The sequence below is a fragment of the Perca fluviatilis genome, chromosome 17 (assembly GCF_010015445.1).
Source record: "Perca fluviatilis chromosome 17, GENO_Pfluv_1.0, whole genome shotgun sequence".
Classification (NCBI taxonomy): domain Eukaryota; kingdom Metazoa; phylum Chordata; class Actinopteri; order Perciformes; family Percidae; genus Perca; species Perca fluviatilis.
Genome location: NC_053128.1, coordinates 7,269,063 through 7,290,815, shown reverse-complemented (window position 1 = coordinate 7,290,815; position 21,753 = coordinate 7,269,063). Strand labels below are relative to the sequence as shown.

General features: G+C 41.7%; 3 protein-coding genes across 3 annotated transcripts in view; 1 reads left to right on the top strand and 2 right to left on the bottom strand.

Annotated features, from left to right (window-relative positions):
- Positions 1 to 983: 983 nt before the first annotated feature.
- brcc3 (BRCA1/BRCA2-containing complex, subunit 3) lies at positions 984 to 3,123 on the bottom strand. Its single transcript, XM_039780437.1, has one exon. It carries the CDS (start codon positions 3,004 to 3,006, stop codon positions 2,221 to 2,223), a length of 786 nt encoding a protein of 261 aa, XP_039636371.1. The 5' UTR covers positions 3,007 to 3,123; the 3' UTR covers positions 984 to 2,220.
- Positions 3,124 to 4,764: 1,641 nt separating this feature from the next.
- On the bottom strand, positions 4,765 to 7,986 carry LOC120545821 (E3 ubiquitin/ISG15 ligase TRIM25-like). Its single transcript, XM_039780436.1, has one exon. The coding sequence runs from the start codon at positions 7,799 to 7,801 to the stop codon at positions 6,134 to 6,136; it is 1,668 nt and encodes a 555-aa protein (XP_039636370.1). The 5' UTR covers positions 7,802 to 7,986; the 3' UTR covers positions 4,765 to 6,133.
- Positions 7,987 to 15,848: 7,862 nt separating this feature from the next.
- The window catches only part of LOC120545786 (ras-related protein Rab-27B-like), an 86,773-nt gene continuing 80,868 nt past the window's right edge, over positions 15,849 to 21,753 (top strand). Inside the window, exon 1 of the mRNA XM_039780365.1 lies at positions 15,849 to 16,153. The gene's annotated coding sequence lies outside the window, so the exon portion shown is untranslated. The remainder of the gene's footprint in view (positions 16,154 to 21,753) is intronic.

The following is a 21,753-nucleotide window of genomic DNA, read 5'->3' as shown; positions in this document are numbered from 1 at the left end:
AGGTATGAAGTTGAACACATGTGGGACATTGCATGTAGCCTGTAACAGAAAACTGAGCCAATAGGGTCACCTGGTGGTACAACATAGACATGACAAAGAGGTCCAACCCAATAAAAACATGAAGTGGCTTCAATATGTTTGTAGCATTCCGTCCCCTTTTTCTAAGGGACAGGGATGGGGGGAAAGGGAATGTTTGTGACTGATAGTGACTGATTTTGTTTACGTTTCTCAATGAATTGAAGAACTGATTGTGCAATAGGCTAAATGTATCCGCTATTTCATCAAATTACATGTTCACTGTCGGGATTGTTTAGTTCTTCTACTTTTTGCAATCCCATCAGACCTTAATGGGGGGAAAAAATAATTTCCCCCTGTGAAAAGGCAGTCACCCCCAGATGTTTTCTTTGACTTGGTGCCACGCACCAAGCATGTTTCCAACAATGGGGATTTATTGTGTCCTTTTTAAGCTTTTTAACATTGGTAAATGGGCAGAGGTAAACTCAACAGGAGGCATTGTATCTCCCTCCACAAGGGGCATCCTACTCGGTAAAACAGAACATCAAAGTTCTCAACTGTGCTGAGTACTTTAGTTAATAGCTCTGGAGGAGAGTCTTCGTCATATGACTTCTAAGCAGATTTATGGACGTTTATTCACAGAGGATACCGGAGATCATGACTCTGAAAGTCAAATTGAATTAAAAATGTGTACAGAACTAGTATTATGTCTACCTTTTTTTAGATTTGTCTTAGTAAACCAAGCACTGCTGGATAATGAATGTGCCTAGCACCTGGAAATAAAGAATTGCTGTAAACTCACGATACTATTAAAACCAACTCAGTTAGAAGACTGTACTCGGCAAATGTTCAATATTTTTTACTACTAATTCCATAAATTATTAAGAGAAATTTTAAAAGAAATTTGTTTCGGTAAGTATTACAACCTCAATAATTCAAACTAAAGTGAAGTGACAGCGGAGTCTGTGTATCTTTGGGTCCCTGTAAAGTAACACAAAAGGTGTTTTATTTTACAGTAGATGGATGCAGAGAAAAACACCACACTAGTCAAACCTGAATAATGCTCCTTTAAAAAAAAAAAAATTTAAAATAAAATTCAGGCTTTCCAAATCTGGGATAAGACAAGACACAAGAAAAAGACAAAGCAAACAGAAGAACAGAAGCCAACCAATGGCATTAAAGATGTTACAGACCCCCACACACCCTTTACATCCAATAACCCTCATTTACAATACGCTACAATAACACTTTGTTAGTCCAAAGGCACTTTCCTCGTCCTCACTTGTCCCTCAGTGGGCTCAGCTGGCTCTGATTCAGAGTGACTATAGTGTGGGACGGAGGCTCTTATAATGTACCCAACTGTAGCTTTGAATGTATTTTCCCCATTGACCACAAATAATGTTTCACACCATCAGTTTTCCCTCCATATAGTTTCCGTTATAGGCGCGTGATAGCTAACATCTTCCATTACATTATGTAAAACAACCACATGAAAATATCTGGTTTTTGGCAGAATTAAATAGCCCTAATACAGATACCAAAACTATACATTTTGATACCTTAGAGAAAGTAAGCATTAGTATACGTGCAGTTTAGTGTCCCAAATTCCCCGTAACGTAACCCTATTATTTCTACAGGTCCTATCGACTGACCAATCGGCTATCCTAACCTTAACCACTCGAGGTCAAATGCCTAACTAACCCCAACCAATCGAGCTGCTTCGTAGGGCGGGTCTTGTCGTGGCCATAGTGGGATTTGGGACACTAAACTGCATGTAAACCGTAAGCATTATTGTTTTAGCAAACCCATTTTTGGTTTTTTTTTAAACAACATGAACTTCTTAAATAATTAAGTTTAATTTTGTCTCATCATAAAAGAGCTGTACAAAACCCCAAAAAAGGTTGACTTATTTAAATCAGGAATTAACCTGATCAAAGAACAAGTCATCCAAACTACAAATCCGACCAGACTCTAGAAACCAGCTCCAGGGAAGACAGAGCTGAAACTATTAGTCGATTCATCCATTAGTTGATTGACAGAAAAACTATCTGCAACAATTAGGTGATATACATTTTTCAACAAAAAAAATTTCAAAGCAAAAAATTACGAAAAACATCCCGTTTCCAGCTTCTTCAATGTGAGGATTTGCATTTTTTCCCCCTGTTTTATATCGTTATAAGTGTAGCATGTTGTTTGTTTCTGGGCTCATGGCTGAACAGCCAGCTCCTGCAGCAGCCTCTCCTTTTCCCGCTGCAGCTCCACGATGCTCTGCTTGTTCTGCTCCAGCCGGTCCTCCAGCCACTGCAGCAGCGGCCCGCTCACCGCCGACATCTGGCTGCACAGGTTCTTGGTGAACACCGAGCCGTTGTGGATCTTGGTGACGGGGTCCAGGTGCGCCAGGCTGTGGATCTTGCGGTACGTGTCCTGCTCCTCCTGGCACAGGATCCGCGGCAGCTCCACGGCCGACTCCAGGCACACCTTGCCGATGGCTTCGCGGGGCACGACGTGCACGGGTATCTCCACGCGCTCGTACTCGGAACCCTTCTGCGCCTGCACGGACTGGAAGCAGGTGTACAGCACCCGGCCCGTCTTGGTGTTCTTGTCCTCTATGAAGCAGGAGAAAATGAGGCCCACGAAGCACTGGTCCAGCATTTGGTACATGGCCTGGGTCCTCACGTCGACGTGGGAGGGCCACACGGTGATGTGCGGGTGGGAGTGGTACCAGCCGACCACCCGCAGCGGCCTGCCGGTGATGTCGGCCAGCCTCTCCGCCTCCGTGGAGGCCGCGGACAGCTGCTCGGGGGAGATCTCCACCCGGTCCTTCCTCTTGTCCGAGCGGCGGAGGATGATGACCGAGTAAATATGGACGATACGGGTGACTTCCACTTCTCCGATACACAAACCCATCACCTCTTCTTTTTCCGTGCTCAGCGCGTGATTCATACACACCAGAAAGGCGTCTGACTCCAGGTGAACGGCGCTCACCGCCATACTGTCTCACAGATGAAGTCGTCTAGCTGCGAAATCCCATAGACAGCGAAATACATAAACAGGAACAGCAGCTTCTCTTCCGTGTTCAGAAGTGCCGCACGCAAAACATTCCGTGTTGTTGCAGCCGGGCTCTTCCATCGACTGAAGGTTCCGCTTATTTTTCAAGCGTTGTAAAAACAAAATAATAATAATAATAATAAAAAAAGTTGATAGGCCATATTTTTTTATCGATTTTTGTGTCTCCATGTCATGTGTATTTAGACATGTACATCATGAGTTTATTTGGGTGAAATAGGTTCTGTCCGAATCCACTGTGATTCGAATGTAATAAATGATTGCAAAATAATAGGCTACATTACAAACGGACAAATGTCCACTGCAAGTATAAATCATGCATTCAAACGGCAAAGTGTAGCCTATTTGAGTAACACAAGTAAAAGTCCTCATTAGGCAGCACAATAATAGCCAGAGTCATATTATTAATGCTATTATGATTATTATTAATAAAGTAAAGCATTCAAAATGTACATTGTAATGTAGTCAGTTCAGCAACTGTTGAGTAGTATAGCCTACATAGGCTACGGTGTGTTGTATGCACAATCTACAGCTGTCAAATTAATATTTAAAAAAGAATGCTATATTGGCCTCTGAATGCAGTGAAGTGTAGGCTACTTAAAGTGACTATATAGTAATTTTTCATCTGCTGATCATAAATGACCCGTAACAGCAAACGTGAATTACAGTGAAAAGAACACTATTTTTATATAGTTTTTATTAATACCTTTGCCCGGGTCCGATTTTTCCCACGAAGTCACAGAATGATTTGCGGCAGAGCACACATTCTGACGGGTCGCAGATTTCTTTGTGACCCCGGAAAAGCCTGAGATTTCTTTATATAGGCCTAATTGTATTTACATTTTATTTTAGAAGTTATCTGTTATAATTATGGCTGATACTGGGGCAGGGCCATCACAGGAAAAAAGGAAATTAAACGAAGAACAACTAGAAGCTAAAAGGGAAAGGGAAAGACAACGGGCGAAACCGAGTCAACTTCGGTCGGGTTTTCAACAGATGGAGACAATTACGGGATTGTAAATTATTCCAAAAATGTCCCCGAATTGGCCCTCAGATATGTAATATGTTTATTTCATTCATGAAATAATTTTAGAATGTGGTTGTACATCAGTAGCCAAATTAAATTACATCCCCCTTCCATTTAGCGCGGACGTTTTATTACTTTTAGTCCGTGTTTGTGTTGGCTTACTATTTCCTTCTACCTTGTCCCCTTCTAGTTGTGTAAATCGTCCTTGGGTTTCATAAAATGCGCTATATAAATCAAAGTTATTATTACGTTGGTTGCTACAACGAACTCTTATTGCTTTGGCTTGTGACACAATGACATAATAACATTACCCAGTTTAGCTCACGAGATATTCAAAGTAGGCTAAGTTACCATATGCAACACTGTAAATGCAATGAAAACATATTCTCTTATTGTAAATGAATGATTTTCTGTCTGAGCAAAACATTCATCGCAACTATATGACCTCCCGGTACAGTGGGCAATACAGCACCATAAAGAAAAGACCTTTACGACCATTATTTTATATCTATGTTTACAACAGCAGGTGTGGTAAAATAAACTACCGCTTTTGTCCAAAGGGGCCGCTAGAATCAACACAAACTGCAGGTTACATATAGCCACTTTAATACAAAAAACATTTAATTCACGATTTTAAGGCAGCCTGTTGGCAACAGGCTTTTAGGTTGTCAATGTTTTTAGAGTGCGATCAAATGGTAAACATCACGATCAAGGAAGCCAAATGGACAATATAAAGTTTATTTGCAAAGTGCTTTTCATCACCATCACATTGATCATAAAACAGGTTTATATAAAAGCTAAAATAGTACTTCAATCAAAAGTGAAAGTGCAATACATCAGATAAAATAAAGGAACACAATAAGTAAGGGTGCAATGTGCTTTGCAAAGAAAAAAATATTTATATACAATATCGTGCAATAAGTGCACTGACTTTGCTCTGCCCTTCAGCTACAGTATATATGTCGTACCTAAGGCTACTACTTTTGGAATGTAGTAAAGAAGAATGTATTGGAAGACAGCAACTCTGAACTTTCATTGATCGGAGTAGATTTTTTCCCCCTTCATAATAAAAATGTACTGGAACTAAACATTATTCATTACACATTTGAGAGAAATAAACATGGCAGAGAAAGACAGCAACCAGATTGTTTCTAACCCTTCACGTAAATCCGATGTGCCATATTTTGGCTTCCCAAAGGAAGAAGAGCAGCTGCAGTAAACATTGCTTCCTCAAACACTTAATGTCTGTTGACACATAATGGTTATACAACCCTGACTCACAGTTGACTTGAATAATAAATGACAGATCGAATCAGAAAGAAAAAGCAATGCCTGTTCTTAGTCATCATCGTGAGTCGAGTTCAATCACTGTGAAGCTACTGACACCTGTGCACCAGGGTTATTGTAGTAAACTCAAACTAAATAATCAGTGAACAATATTGTTCATAAACTGAAACTAAATAAAAACTAAAACCTTTAAGAAAAACTCAAACTAAACTGAAAGTATATTGCCTAGTTAAAAACTCATAACATAACTAACTAATAGAATTATTTTTAGCTATAATGTTTCACTACTTAAAAAGGAGACAGCACGATTAAACCTCGTGACATTAAACCACAGAAATTGAACGGACTTGACATGCTGTAGCCTAATCGGACAAAAGTAGCCCAAAGATGAAACATTATGGCTATTTTCCAACCATGTATTATATGTAGCTACATACTTCTGAGACATTATACCTGGCCCTTACATAAACAGCCTAAAACTGCTTTAAAACTGTTACAGAGTCAATGGTAGAACTTCAGACATTACCACAAAGTAATGAAGTTCGTGTGGCAGGGCACCTTTAAGTTTATTATAAGGATCCCCAATAGCTGATACCTAGACGACCAGCTAGTCTTCCTGGAGTCCAAGTCATCAGTGTGCGAGTCCAAGTCGAGTCACAAGTCCAGAGAATAGCAACTCGAGTCAGACTCAAGTCCAGGACGCAAATACTCAAATCACTGCTGCCTCCTAACTTCTATCTACTCAAGTTTAGAGAACGTAGCAGCAGAACCATTTCTATATGTAGCAAAAACTCCCAGAGCCGGATAGAGCGGCTGAGTGAATGTGGTCTGGACTCTGTGGAGGAGAGTCATGGTTTCAGAGACGCTGTAAAAGGACAGAACACCTCCCCTGTGATCCAGGTACACTCCCACTCTGGAGGACCGAGGGCCTGAGATAATAGTGGTAACACTGTTATGTCTGAACTCATACCTGTTGTTGAAACACTCTAATGCCCAACACTTGTCATCGTTTCCGAAACCACTTTTGTACCCTGTTCTGCTGATATCCCTGTATGCGACTGCTACTGAAACTTCATATCCGCTCCTCTCCACCTCCCAGTAATGACGTGCGCTCAGACTCTCTCTACTCAGAACTTGAAACATGTCAGTAAATCTGTCTGGATGACTAGGATACACCTGTTTTCCAGTCATCACTGTTGCTTTTGTGTCCCCTTCCGATAACAACAACCGCGTGTTCGCTGTGTTTGGATCCAGTCTGGTCTGATGTGAATATTGTAAGAATTCAGCTCGGGTTTTCGGCTCCGCCTGTGGCAGCAAAACATCCACTTCAGGCTCGGATATCTTGGTCCACACGTCGCTCAGAATGTCCTGTAGTTTATCTCTGACCTCCGACACAGCTGCCTTCACGTCCTCAAAGTATTGCATAGGGCAGTTAATGCTGGGCGAGTCTGTAGTTTTCCTAAGACATGACAGCGTGGGGTACTTCTGTAGAAACTCGGTGTGGTCCTTTCTGTGTGAGAGCTGCTCCAGCTCAGCGTCGTTCCTCCTCAGTTCGGTGATCTCCTGCTGCAGCTTGTCCTGAAGCTCTTTGACTCGACTCACTTTAGTTTTCTGACGACCTCTGATCTGCTGCTTCACATCTGCGCTTCTTGTCTCAATGAGACAGACGAGATCTGTGAAGATCTTCTCGCTGTCCTCCACAGCTTCATCAGCGGAGTGGTCGATAGCCTCCTCCTCCTGCCGAAGCAGCTTCACTTCTTTCTCTCTGTTCTGGATTCTCTGCTGGATCTTTTGCCGACTCGCCCCGAGCTCTCCCTGCTTCTCAGTCCTTTCTGTTGAAGCCAAGACTGTGTCGTGGCCTTTATGTTCATCCAAGGAGCAGTGGATACATATACATTGCTGATCAGTACGGCAGAAAATCTTCATCACCTCGTTGTGGCGAATACAGATGTTCTCCTGGAGCTTCTTGGAGGGGTCGACCAGCTTGTGTTTTCCAAAGGCAGGGGATTCATAGTGAGGCTGGAGGTGCTGCTCACAGTAAGAGACCAGACACTGCAGACAGGACTTGAGAGCTTTCAGCTTTCTCCCAGTGCAGAAATCACATCCCACATCTTCAGGTCCGGCATAGCAGTGATCAGCCGGAGCGGTTTGGAGTCCTGTCTTCTTCAGTTCCTCCACTAAATCTGCCAACATGGTGTTTTTCACCAGGGCAGGCCTCGGTATAAGGAGCTGTCTGCACTGAGGACAGCTGTAGATTTCCTTCTGATCCTCTTCATCCCAGTGGCTTTTAATACAGCTCATACAGTAGCTGTGCCCACAGGGAATAGTCACCGGATCCTTCAGTAGATCCAGACAGATGGAACAGCAGAGTTTTTTCCGATCCATTACGGTTTGTTGCTGTGCCATTTACCCTTCGAAGAGACAGTGAATGTGAAATAGTTTCACTTTCTCATCCAAGACGAAAACCGAGAACTGATCCAAACGCTTACTGTAGTTCCCTTTCTTCATGTTTGCTTGCTGATCTGCAGTGAATGGGGATTCCCTTTACAACATGTGGGCTACACTCATCTGTACACTGGTAGATCTGCGAAAGAGGCAGGAAGCAGGAAGTATCTGGACTAAATGGGACTGGCTGTACTGGACAGCAGGAAGAGGAGGGAGGGGTTAGTACACTCCGACTCATTCCAGGAAGAGGGGCCGTTAAAACTAACCCCAGGACGATGAGTTTGTTGACTCAATCCTCTCAGCGTTTACAACACTTTGGTCTGTTTGGAGCAAGGACTCCGTTCAAGTTTCCTCGATTGCTTCATCACCCCACTCAGAACCTTTTCATGTCAGCCTTCAGTGCTAACCCAATTCATGAAATGTGTTCCACACACTCATCTTTTATTAACTTGACATGCATACAGAAGATATGTTAAAGTGGTGCAATATAGATAACTCAATGGGTTGTAAACAAAATGCAGTTAACCTCATTAACCTCATTGTCCATTAAAAATGTGTCTGGGACTGTTAACAGTGGATGCCGATTGACCAATCAGAGAGCACCTCATCCCACTTTGTTTGTGTCTGTTTTAATGTATGAAAATCATCTTCCTTGCAGCCTGTCAGCCAATTGGTTTAAATGTTAGGGCTATTTACAGGCTTCTTTTTCATGTCTGTGTTTCACCACCAGGCGTCCCCCTTGGCTTGATGTCCATTCAGGGCCACCAGTTTTAGTCCTCGCCTGTTTGATTCCCTCAGTTTGCTTAGCTCATCTTTGCAGCTCAGTTTCTTCCTTTCTGTTATGTGTCTTGTTGTTGACCTGTTTGCTTAATTCCATTGCTCATTTACCTTAACAGACTATTGTATTCCCATAGTGCATAGCACAGCGATCAACTAACTAACATTATATTAGGGTTACACTATTGATATTCCATCATCTACATCTACAGCTAAGATTGAAGCAGGGCTCAGCTGCTGGGAATCCATTTATTCAGTATCTAAAACATTTTATTTTGTTAACTTGGTAAAATGGAGCATAAGGTCACCAATGGTGACCGATTAACTTCCTTGGGGAATGCCTCCCCTAAAATCACTTAATGCAAATCTAAATAGTAATATTACTATTTCTATGTGCGTTAATTCATAAGTAGTGAGAAAGTGGAAGCTGTGAAATCTCATTATTTTTGCCTGTCTTACTTGAGCCTGTCCCTTTACCTGCATTCATGCCTAGTTGGGAATAATAGGATGGGATCAACTTATGACTTTACTACACGTTATTCCACTGCACTCGCTACGGCTTTGGGAAACAACAACAACCTTTGAGTGAGCAAGCTACACGCTGAAAATGGCAAGTTTTCAATTCAATTCAATTTTATTTATAGTATCAAATCATAACAAGAGTTATCTCGAGACACTTTACAGATAGAGTAGGTCTGGACCGCACTCCATAATTTATAAAGTCCCAACAATTCTAGTAATTCCCCCAAGAACAAGCATAGTGCGACGGTGCGACAGTGGCGAGGAAAAACTCCATTTTAGGAAGAAACCTCGGTAGACCCAGGCTCTTGGTAGGCGGTGTCTGATGGTGCCAGTTGGGGATGTGATGAACAGTGGCAATAATAGTCACAATAAAGATAAAGGAACAGTGACTAGAAATGATAGTCGTAGTAGTTCATGTCATAGCAGGGCACTGCAGGGCGTTACAGGATGTAGCGTGGCACAGCAGAGCATAGCTGGACGTAGCCGGATGCAGCAGGGTTCAGCAGGGTGCAGCAGGACGCAGCAGGGTGCAGCAGGGCGCAGCAGGACACCGCAGAGCGTAGCGGGGTGTAGTGAAGCAGGACCACGGCGACAGCTGCAATCAAGATCTTGGTGCCATCCTAGTCCAAGGAAAAATGCTGGGAAAAAGAAACATAAGGACTCCGGGGAGTAAACTCCCCAGAGCTAGGTTAGTAAAAAGCATTTCTGGATCTCCTCACTCCCTAACTATATGCTTTCTCAAAGTGGAGGGTTTTCAGTTTATTGTTAAATGTGGTGACATTGTCTGCTCCCCGAACCCAGACTGGGAGCTGGTTCCACAGGAGAGGAGCCTGGTAGCTGAAGGCTCTGGCTCCCATTCTACTTTTAGAGACTCTAGGAACCACAAGTAGCTCTAAATGCTCGGAGCGCAGTGCTCTAGTGGGACAATAAGGTACTAGGAGCTGTTCTAGATAGGATGGTGCTTGACCATTTAGAGCTTTGTAGGTCAGGAGAAAGATTTTAAAGTCAATCCTGGATTTTACAGGAAGCCAATGCAGAGAAGCTAATACAGGAGGAATATGTCTTAGTTCTTGTCAGAACACGCGCTGCAGCATTCTGGATCAGCTGGAGAGTCTTAAGGGTTTTATTTGAGCAACCTGACAGTAGGGAATTAAAGTAGTCCAGCCTGGAAGTAACGAATGCATGGACTAGTTTTTCAGCATCGTTTTGAGACAGGATGTTCCTAATTTTGGCAATGTTACAAAGGTGAAAAAAGTTTTCACAGTTTTAAGTGGCCGTTAAAGGATATATCCTGATCACATGAATGCATGCGTGGTGTTGCCAGACCTTACTCCACAGCGCTGCGGAGATAGGTCGGGCAATGCGAGGTTAGTTAGCCCAAAGTATGTAGGATATATTAAGACAAAAGGCATTTTTTAGCCTGACGTCATCATACTCAGATTCTAGTCAGAATAGGAGTCTGATACTGCTCCATTGGGCTGTGATTATGGGGCGTGTTTCAACCGAACCTGGAAAGAAAATGCCTCTGCGCTCAACTGGATAGACCTACAACCAATCAGAGCAACGGAGCTGATAAATTAAACTTTTGCGAAATCCCTTAGGAAGGACGGCAAAAACATCTTTCCGATCGACAAATGCCTTGATCGCGGTTCTCTGTTCCTCTTTTAAAATGAATGCGCTGTCGATATCTTCTATAACGGACGCGATGGCGGAATCTACACATCTCAATTCTCCAGCGGCAGCCATCTTTGTTGTAAACAAATTCAACCCAAGCGCTCTTTGTTGATAATCTGTCCATTATCGTATAAAGCTGAGAATCTGATTGGTCCAAACAGCTCTGGTTCGAGCATAGTTGCTCCACAACGGATCAAGTCCAGACCGAACATCCCGACCTCAAATGTTGTGGGCGGGGCTAAGTTCGGCTACCGCCATACAGGATAGGCGTTTTTTTGCAGGATATGTGAGAAGTGAAAGTAATAGCTATAAAAAAATATGTTGTGGGGTGAAGCAGGATGTCACATTCAGGTTCTGTGACAGACGTTGTAACCTTATTGTTTACAAAATGCAAAAAAAATACTTTTCTGTACTCTGTGTACTCACATTTGCAGTTTCTCCAGTTTTTTCTTTTGTTCAGTATCTTTTTGATTTTGATTTAACACGAAGCCCTAATACGACAGAGTCTCTGTGTTTCCTGAATAATTAGACTCGAGAAACATGACACGCTGTAACCACTTTCATGTCTCCATGGCAACAGGTTGTGGTGGTAAAACTTTGATCCCGAACGTGGCTTGACATTAGCACATGCATGATCAAATGTGAGTTCATTCCAGCATGCCTACATCACACACACACACACACACACACACACACACACACACACACACACACACACACACACACACACACACACGTACAGCACAGACCACCGTGCCAACTAATAGTCACAATTAGTTTGCTAGAAAGATGTGTGTACGTGTATTCAGTATGCAATAGTTGATAGAGCATTTGCTTTGGCAGCTCAAATGTTTGCAGAGGCGCTTGGTATCCATGACGACTAAGATGCTGCCAGTAACACTTAGTATTATTAAGTATGGTTTGAAATGAAAACTATTAGACATTTGTGAAATCAAACAGTCTATTAGGACTGCAACGAATGGTTATTTTCATAGTCGATTAATCTGTCGATTATGTTCTCGATTAGTTGTTTGGTCTAAAAAAATTTCGAAAAATGTTGATCAGTGTTTTCCCAAAGTCCTCAAATGTCATGTTTTGTCCACAACTCAAAGATATTCAGTTTACCGCCACAGAGGAGCGAAGAAACTAGAAAACATTCACATTTAAGCTGGAATCAGCGAATCAAACCGATTAATCGATCATTAAAATAGTTGGTGATTAATTTAATAGTTGATAAACTAATTGATTAATCGATTGATCCTTGCAGTTCTATGTTAGACTCTCCATTGCAGAAACAGAGCTAGATAGACACAACAGTTCTTCTCCCACAGCAAAGTTAAGCCAGTAGCAGTAACGCATTCTACCCAAGACAAATTTCTCCTATAGGAGACAATTAAGTTATTTATTGGGGACTATTTTCAGCTGTGGATTAATACATATTTGGTGCTAGTGAGTATTTACAGCAGCAGGCCGGTGTATGTAGGATTGAGTCAAAATAAACTACAGTGTGTGTGTTCAGGGTAATGAAGGAACTACCGTACTTTGTAGCGGTGGTGTGATTCTGCTTTGTGTACATTTTAATTATACTACTGTTACGTATGCCTATTCTTTACATACAGTATACAACATTTACAGTGGACTGTACAAGACACACCACCAGGGCTTGGCGGGAAGCCAATGAGAATTGGATGATTTATTAGTTGTTGTTTTTTTTGTTATTCTTTCACATTTCAACAGCCATTTCCTTGGATGTGAGCTAAAAAAAAATTGGCTGCAAATTAACCGCAGTGAAGAGGCTGGCTGAAACAAGCAACCGACAAAAAGATGAGAGTTGTTCAAAGAAAAGTTAAAGAAAATATTTTAACAGCAAGTGGACAGTGGGCGACAACGGCAAGGTTCGTGAGTGGCGGTTTTACGACAGCGGTACAGAATAAATGTACCGCAGTGACTAAATGCTCGTGCATTTCCTGTTTTTCACCTTTTTATAAGGCAAAAAAGAAAGAAACTGGCAGGTAAAAAGTCTGTGTGGCAAGTGGTTTCTGAAATCCACCTGCCACAGGCTGGTGGCCAAACAAGTTAACTTCAGGCCCTGCAAACAACCTTCTGTTTTTATTTTTTAAATGTTATGGCACTCATTTTTAGCAAAAAAAGAACTGATGCAGATCATCAGTTATTTAGCTTTAAAGTGCTCATATTATGCTAATTTTCAGGTTCATAATTGTATTTAGAGGTTATATCAGAATAAGTTTACATGGTAGCCTGGTTGACACCAGGCTACCAAGGTAGTTGGGCAAGGTTCATTCGCAGCTCATTTCCATAGGGGGCGTCACCAACGGACGCCGCTCAAATGCCTCTGGGCGCAATTGCATAGTCCTTCAACCAATCAGACCAACGATCCGGGTGACATAGCAGCGACAGAGGCATCAACGGGTTGCTGCACTTCGGTGGCCGTCATGTTTCATGTAGAGACTGCTTGAATGGTTGTGATTGGTGTAAAGCCCGCCTCAACGGTTGTGATTGGTGCCTCGATTTGGAAAAATTGGAAATGGGCTTGAATGGACTCTTGGCCAGACTGACTTGTATCTCAAATTTGCCGGAAGTTCGTCAGGATTTTCCCAGGCTATTTACATTTTTTTGTTGTACTGCACATTGCTGCAGCTCCTCTTTTCACCCTGTGTGTTGAGCTCTCTGTTTTAGCTACAGAGTGAGGCATCTCACTTCTGTTCCGTCTTTGTTAGGAGTCGCACATGCTCAGTAGCTAGGTAAGGACTACTAGCCAGTCAGAAGCAGAGCATGAGGGCATGCCCTGACAGTAAGGACTACTAGCCAGTCAGAAGCAGAGTATGAGGGCGTGCCATGCTAGCAGCTAGGCGAGCATTATAACGTGTGTTCCAAAGTGACCACGTTAGTCTCTGAAGTAAAGGCTGGACTACAATAGAGCTGTTTGGAGCAGTTTGTGAACAGTGTTTTCTGTTGGAGATGGTAAGTCCCTTTGGGGGGGACTTTGGGCTTTTTCACTTTGTAAACCTATAACATGCACAAAAAAGATATAGAACACAATAAAGGGAAGGGAAAAAGCCAAAAAGCATAATATGAGCACTTTAAATTAAGGTAACTAAGGGAAGCCCAAGGACACTGCAGGTGTGGAGAAAGTGTACAGTAAATGTTGAGTTAATGAGTCCGCTACTGATGAGTAGAACATTTGACCTTTTTACACAAATTAACGAGAGATAATTTATTAATCAAAAACGTGCCTGGTTTGCTCATCAGTGTGCTTTAAAAAAAAATGTAACCTGTCAAAATGGGTCCGAGATTATTTCCTGTTCCAGTGTTGGCAAATATCAAGCAGTGACAGGAAATTAAGCTGTTTCCTAGCAACCTTTTTCCACTATATGGGTCTTTGGAGATTGACCTTGGCATCATGTTGCACAAATCAGATTTTATTCATCTTTCTTCGTTGTTGACTTACTTTGGTTTGGTCAGTTCAGCAGACATTTTTATATTTCATGACAATATGAAAACAAATATTTCATGAAGGTTTTTATTCATCTTTTCATAATGCATACTGGATCCATTTCAGCACGCATTTGCATATTTGACCATCTCATTCACTGCCTTGACTTTATTTTTCTGTTGATGAATCAGTGCTTTGAGTTAGAAAAAAATGTAATATCTGTGCTTTTTTTTTATATATGATCAGATTTGCTGAAAAAAAATGATACTGTCATTTACTGCAAACCTTTTTTTTTTATTATTCTTATCTTTTATTTAGTCATGTACAGTATCAGTATTGTTTGTGTTTCCACCTGTTGAACATTTAGGCCACAGTGAATGAGGAAGTAATGTAATAGGACGGCGCTAGGACCCTGTTGGCTCACATCTTTTCAGGTTACACGGGTCTCACACACGATGCTGCCTTCACATGCTGCAGGAATGATCAGCTTTACATTTCGTATGTGTGGTGACTTCTAATTTGGTCAAAAAGTGTAAATTTTCTTAATAATCAACCAATATAAAACAAATCAGTGAATGCATCTTAAAGAGGACAATGATTTCCACGAGTTTTGAAAAGTCTACACTTGTAGGTGATGGCGGTTATGCTGCAAACAAGATCACACAGGGCTAAATGACAGCATCGGTTATGCCATTCATTTACATTTTATGACAGATTGTTGGTGTTTTATTTTTGAACAAACAACCCGAGAAAAAAAGTAGACATGGGGGTAGGCTACGTAGTTTTTATTTTTTTATTTTTACAAAAGAAAAGGCCCAGATAAAACAAAAATGCCAAATTACATTCCGGTATAATGTATAACAGCTCTTCTGTTCACACTGTTAGCAATATAAGTAGCCTATAGTTTTAATTTCATGAACCGAAGCAGAAAGAAAAATGAGTAGCCTATTACTAGAGTAGACTGTAGCCCTATAGTGTAGCTGACATTTATTAATACATTTGGCTTAAATTAGGATTCAAATGAATCAGATAAAATCGATTTAAATTTAAAAATACAGCATTGACAGTCCACAAAATGTCAAGAAACACAATTGTTTTTAAATTTAGTTTAAATAAAAAAAGTTTTAATGAATCCAATTTGGAAGAAACATATTTGTGGGGTAACCTACGCTACTTTTCCCAGCAAATATTGGAAATAAAGTTATTCTTGTACAAAGTTGCATATAGCCTACGTAGAGGGCATGAATTAGCCTAATCTGTTGTTCTTCTTATGGATTGTAGAAAAGCATATTTTACCTGGTTGGTCAATCCTCTGAGTCCAGCAAGGAATAGGTCTAATTAGTCATCTTCAAATGTAAATGAAAATCTGATTCGCCAGTAAAATCATTCAGAAATAAACAAAGAAACAAAGACTGACTTTTGTGTGGCACATAGCACATAACGATTGAACATTCATGGCGGGAACATTTGTGCTTGTGATTAACACTCTTTTAACGTTACTTTAACAGCAGCATTAAATCATCAGAAGCACATAACGTAGACGAGAAATCCGAGTTTCCGAGGAGTCCCTGAATGCTGCAAGAGCGTCAACCCTCCACCCCTCGAGGAAGCCGAGCGACATCCATCAGAGTCGTTGCAATCTCAGAGGCACTCTCGAGCACTTCTCAGGCGGCGCTCCGCTGAACACTTCACCGGGTCGTCACGTCGAGCTCCGGCCAGGTCTCGGTGATCTCTGGCGGGTTTCCCCTCTCCTTCAGAACTGTGGGAGAGATGCGACGTCTCGGAGGAGGAGGAGACCAACTGGCCAAGCAGCAGCAGCAACAGCAGCAGCAGCAGCACACACCTGCGAGCAGGGTCTGAGTTTGTTTCGATAACGTCAAAGAAAGGTAAGTGTCAAAGGCGAAGAGAAAGGAATGTTCCCGGAACATCCTTCGGGCTCGTTTTGGGCTTGTTGTTTAATGGTGCGTTTCGGTGTTACTTGCCGTTTTTCCAAGCATCAGTAGACGGCAGGCGGTATGAGTCATAGCCCGGCGCAGGGCTGCTGGAGGATCTGCTGAGGAGCAAAGTGTCTGCAGCCTCCTAACCCACGGTCCGTTATCAGGACTGTGCTGTCTAGGCAAATGACTGCTGTGTGTGTTTGTGTGTGTGTGTGTGTGTGTGTGTGTGTGTTCAACTATATTCTCGTGGGGTCCACAAACCGGGAATACAGTATACTTGTGGGGTCCGGACAGCTTTGTGGGGCCAAAATGCCGGACCCCACAAGTTTAAAGGGCTGTTTCAGGGTTAAAACTTGGTTTTAGGGTTAGAATTAGGTTATAGTTAGGTTTAGGACAAGGGTTAAGGTTAGGTATTTAGTTGTGATGGTTAAGGTTAGGGTAAGGGGCTAGGGAATGCATTATGTCAATGACGGGTCCCCACAAAGATAGTGCCACACACTCTGTGTGCGCGCGCGTGACCTGCCATGTGTTGGTAGTTGGAGTCTGTGTGTGTGTGTGTGTGTGTGTGTGTGTGTGTGTGTGTGTGTGTGTGTGTGTGTGTGTGTGTGTGTGTGTGTGTGTGTGTGACATGGTAATTCACTAAGCAACAGTGGTGGAAGAAGGATTCAGAACCAGATCCTTTGGGCTACTTAAGTAAAAGTAGGCCTACTAATACCACAGTGTAAAAATACAGTTGTTACAATTAAAAGTCATCAGGAAAATGTACTTAAAGTAGGCTATCAAAAGTAAAACTGCTCAATGCAACAACAAAAATCCTCACATTTTAGAAACCGGAAACGATCAAAAACACTGTAGTTACTTTGTAAAGTAACTAGTATCTAAAGCCGTCAGATTAATGTAGTGGAGTAAAAAGTACAATATTTCCCTCTGAAGAAGTAGAAAGTGGCATGAAAAGAAAAGACTACAGCAAAGTACCTCAAATTTGTACCTAAGAAACTTACAGAACATGAGTAAATATACTTAGTTCCATTCAACCATTGCTTTGAGTAAAGGTACTTAGTTCCATTCCACCTCTGTTTAGCAAGAATTTCGTTAGAGTTTAGATTCTCTGCCCGAGCCTGAACCTGACCCGTTATTTCCCGAAACTATCCCTGGGCCGGGCCGGGCCCTTGATCAAGCATTTGTGTTTTTTTTTAATCATTACTTTATTAGCCTAATTGGTTGGGGAGAAAGCTATGCCATAATCAGAAATAGGCTATTATATAGCCTATATTTTTAGGCCTAAGTAACAAATGTGTACGAAGTTGCACAAGTTAGGCTACGAAGTTTATGGATCTTTGAAAAGGTATACCTGCGTTATGGTTATTAATCTTTAAATCTTCATAGTATTAAAGCGCCATAGAAACCCTCCCGACACTTTATTTATTATTATTATTATTATTATTAATATGCCATTATCATTAAACTGGATGAATATGGTCTCAGAACGACAATATTATCGTTTATCGCAATCATTTCTGGGACAATTTATCGCCCAGCAAAATTAGTTATCGTGACAGGTCTAGTTGTATGAGAATAAAATCCATAAGGGTCTATAAGAAATGAGGTGTTAAAAGTAGAAATGAAATGAATTTCGGAGGTCAAAAGTGCTGTATGTGGACAGCCCTGGTCTGGTCTGGGGCTGTTTAGTGATGGTTTGGTTTTGGCCCTATAGTTCCAATGAAGGGACTTCTTAATGCTCCAGTACAGCGTACTGATATTTAAGACAACAGTGCGTGGCAACAGTTTTGAGTTTTGACCCTTTTTTTGTGTTAACACAATGACGTTCCCGTGCATGAAGCCAGCTGTGTTAAGAAATGGTTTCCCCGGTTTGGTGTGGAAGAACTTGACTGACCTCAACCCCGTCCAATACTTTTGGGATGTTACTGGAGCGCCGACTGTGAGCCAGACCTTATTATCAGCCAACGTCAGTGTCGGAGCTCACTAATGCCACTGTGGCCGAATGGAAACATGTTATAGCAGCAGATGTATGCCAATGGTTTTGAAACGTGTTCACCTGTCACATATGGGTGCAATGTTTCAAGGCCCTAAACGTGTATTTGCTCAATCCGCTTCTTACTATGATGGATGGGTTCCTAATTGAAACGGAATGAACAGTTTGAGGTATTACATAGGGGTGTAAGAAAAAATCGATACACTTGAGTATCGCGATATTGGATTTTGCAATACTGTATCGATTTTCAAGAAGGCAATATCGATTTTTTAAAATTATTATTATTTTTATGTTTATGTATCATATATTTATGTTGTGTTTAAACCCCCCTACCGCCAGATGCCTATGCTGAGACGCACCACTAGTGTCCTTGGCCGGCAGTGCCTAACAGTGCCTAACAGTGCCTAGCAGTGCCTGACTTTTTGCTAGAAGCTAACAACGTAGCTATGACTGAACTTTGGCCTACTTTAGCATATAAACATTAGCTCACTAAGAACCTGTGAACCCCAATCCCAAACTGGCAGTTTATTTTTCAGTGTACTGAATTGTTTACCTAAAGTAAACTTCTTTGACATTTATGAACATATGTCTTTTAGTTTTTCTAAAATTATACTTAAAAAGAAATCCCAATATATCGCCTTACGCACAGTATCGAAATATATTGCAATATATTGAATCGTGACCCATGTATCGTATCGCCAGTGTTAACGTTTGGCTCAAGGCCGGCAACAAAAGGGAGGTCACACACAGATTAACAAAAAGGTAGTTTATTTAACTAAATATACTAATAACTAGGGATGCACGATGATATCGGCACGACATCGGTATCGGCCGATAAAAGCTTTAAATGGTCATCATCGGCATCGGCAGATATGAATATTTCTGCCGATGAGCCATGCCGATAGGGTGTCTTGTTTACTATGCGCACATGACGACCATGAACGTAGCATGAGCGCCAGAAACTTAAACTTCCAAAATGTCGGCTGTGTGGAGGTATTTCGAATGTAAAACAGATAACAAACTTGCTATATGCAGTACTTGTAAAGCACAAGTGATGCGAGGCGTGTTCCACACTACAAATATGATTACGCATCTCAAGAGCCGTCATCCTGAGCAGCACCGAGAAAAGTAAGAAGAAAAAACGCCGACAAAAACCCATCAGCAGCCTCTACTTCAGTCCTTTGACAAAGCTAGAAAATACAGCAGCGACCACCCAAAGGTAAAAGTTGAATTTTGAATGTATTGCTCTTGATAACCAGCCGTTGAGCGTGGTGGAGCCGCGGTATGCTATGCCCAGGCTATGCCTAGCCGGCGCTACTTTTCTGATGTGCCGTTATCTGATCTCCAGAGTGTTGTCGCCAGTCACATTGAAAAGCTCCTCGCGGCGCTAGTCACATTAGCTTTACCGCGGACATTTGGACATCAAGCGTGAGTCCTGTTAGCATGTTGAGCCTCACTGCCCAGTGGATAGACGAAGACTTCACCCTTAAAAAAGCTGTCCGACCTACACTCACAGGAATGCTCCGGTTCTCACACAGCAGCTGCAATTGCATCTGCATTTGATAATACGTTTGTGAAATGGAAAATAGAAAGAGAACGAGTGAATGTCGTGCTATGTGTTGACAGTAAACGGCTGTTTAGCGTTGCCTCTGATGTAAGGCATTTGGCAGACCTGTTCAAGTAGGAGATGAGTTACATTTTTTATTTGAAAATTTATTTTTATTTATTTTACTCCTAAGGACTGAAGTTTGAAGTCTATCTAAGTCTAAGTGAAATGTGGCACTGGCATATAATTTATTGTCCTCCAAGTTAAATAATTTAACTATTCTTCAGGGGTGAATGTCTGTCTACATTTGTAAAATGATACATTTATGGTAGAATCAAATGTTGTTGGTCTTGTGTATTGCCTTATCTACAACACATGACTGTAATAAGGTAAAGGTAGTACAGGAGAGATACTTGGATTTCTCTTCAGTAGAATTAAAGTGAACAGTATATCAGGGGAAAAATGTACATATACATCGGTATTGGTATCAGCATCGGCCAAAATGAGTTTGAAAATATCGGCATATCGAATATCGGCCAAAATCCAACATCGTGCATCCCTACTAATAACACAAATTAACTAAACATAAATGCAATAGTGGGGTGTGTAAATGTAGTAGACATAAGTCGTGTTTGCCATGTGTGGATGAGTGAATGAATGGTGTGATGTGTGTTGTAAGGTGTAACAAACCAAACAAAGAACAAAATGGTGGATGATTGCAGGAGGACCATGGTGCGTTCTTTTTGTCTCGTAATCGCGACTAGTAGCTCGAGTGTGACCTCACATCCATGTCGAAAAACGAATAACCGCGGGTTGTTGCGTTCTTTTTGTCACACAATACTACGAGTTTGAGAAAAGATGGATTTTTTAAACATTTTTAGTAACATTTAGGATTCTATTCACCCAGTTATTGACATATTACACAAATATATCTCACAGTTTGATACATGAAAATTACGTTTTGATTAACGTTAACGTTAGGCTACTGCTCTGCTTTCTGCTCAAGACTCTGCTTAAAGCCATTGTTGTCATATAAACAACCGAGCGTCTCTAGCCAATTTCAGCTGCACAAGCTACAAAATAACTAATCAGGCGGTATTTAACTCCTAATAAGACTGTAGTGACATGCCTATAGGTAGCAGTATACAGTGCTATGTGTACGACTTCTTCATTTGGTTACAACAACGACAAAAGTGCTTAAAATTGTAGAAAACCACAATGTTTACTACGTGTGATGCACGACGTAGCCATCTTTGAAAGTGAACTCGGGGTCCTCTGAGTTCAGACGACTTGACGTGTCATATATACGACCTCGGTGGCGTACTTTTTGCAACTTCCGGTTCGTAACTCCGGAAAACGACTCGTAGATCGACTTCGGTGGACAAAAAGAACGCACCACCAGCTGAGAGAGAGTGAGACTCCCAGGAGAGCAGTCTTTTATGCCTTCTGTAAGCCACGCCCAGATGGCCAGGTACAGACGACCCTCCCAGCTCCACCTACCTACCCACTCCCAGTACCTGCAGACAAAGGAGAAAAACATGACAGGCAGGCAGATTGGGAGAGGTCGTCACACCAGATTCTTGCCAACACGCAGCCCTAGTATTACACATAATTCCTTCTTCTCCTTTTTTCTTTCTTCATTAGATTCCTTCCTTTCATAGATTGAGGATTCTGTTTACATAAGTACAACAGCGCGCTGCGCGTGATGTCTCTCTGCATACGCACGTCACCACATTCAACCCCTTAAACAGACGGACTCGCAGAGTTTTCAGCTTTTATTAGAGAGATGATAAACCATCTCTAAAACATGTCTTAGTAAAAACAGAGTAGCTGGCAATGGTCCGGGTGGAGCCTAATTAGTGAAAATAGAACCGGAGGTAAGTGGAAAAATTACAAGTCAGAATTGCGTGGTTTTCTTTAAAAATGGAAGGTTGTGTATAAAATGGTAGGAGGCCCAGATAAATGTAAAGTTGGTCTGAAATGTCTATGATATGGCCACAATAGCTCACG

Bases quoted from the DNA above. Each gene is read 5' to 3' on its own strand.
- brcc3 (XM_039780437.1), bottom strand. From the start codon at position 3,006: ATGGCGGTGAGCGCCGTTCACCTGGAGTCAGACGCCTTTCTGGTGTGT.
- LOC120545821 (XM_039780436.1), bottom strand. From the start codon at position 7,801: ATGGCACAGCAACAAACCGTAATGGATCGGAAAAAACTCTGCTGTTCC.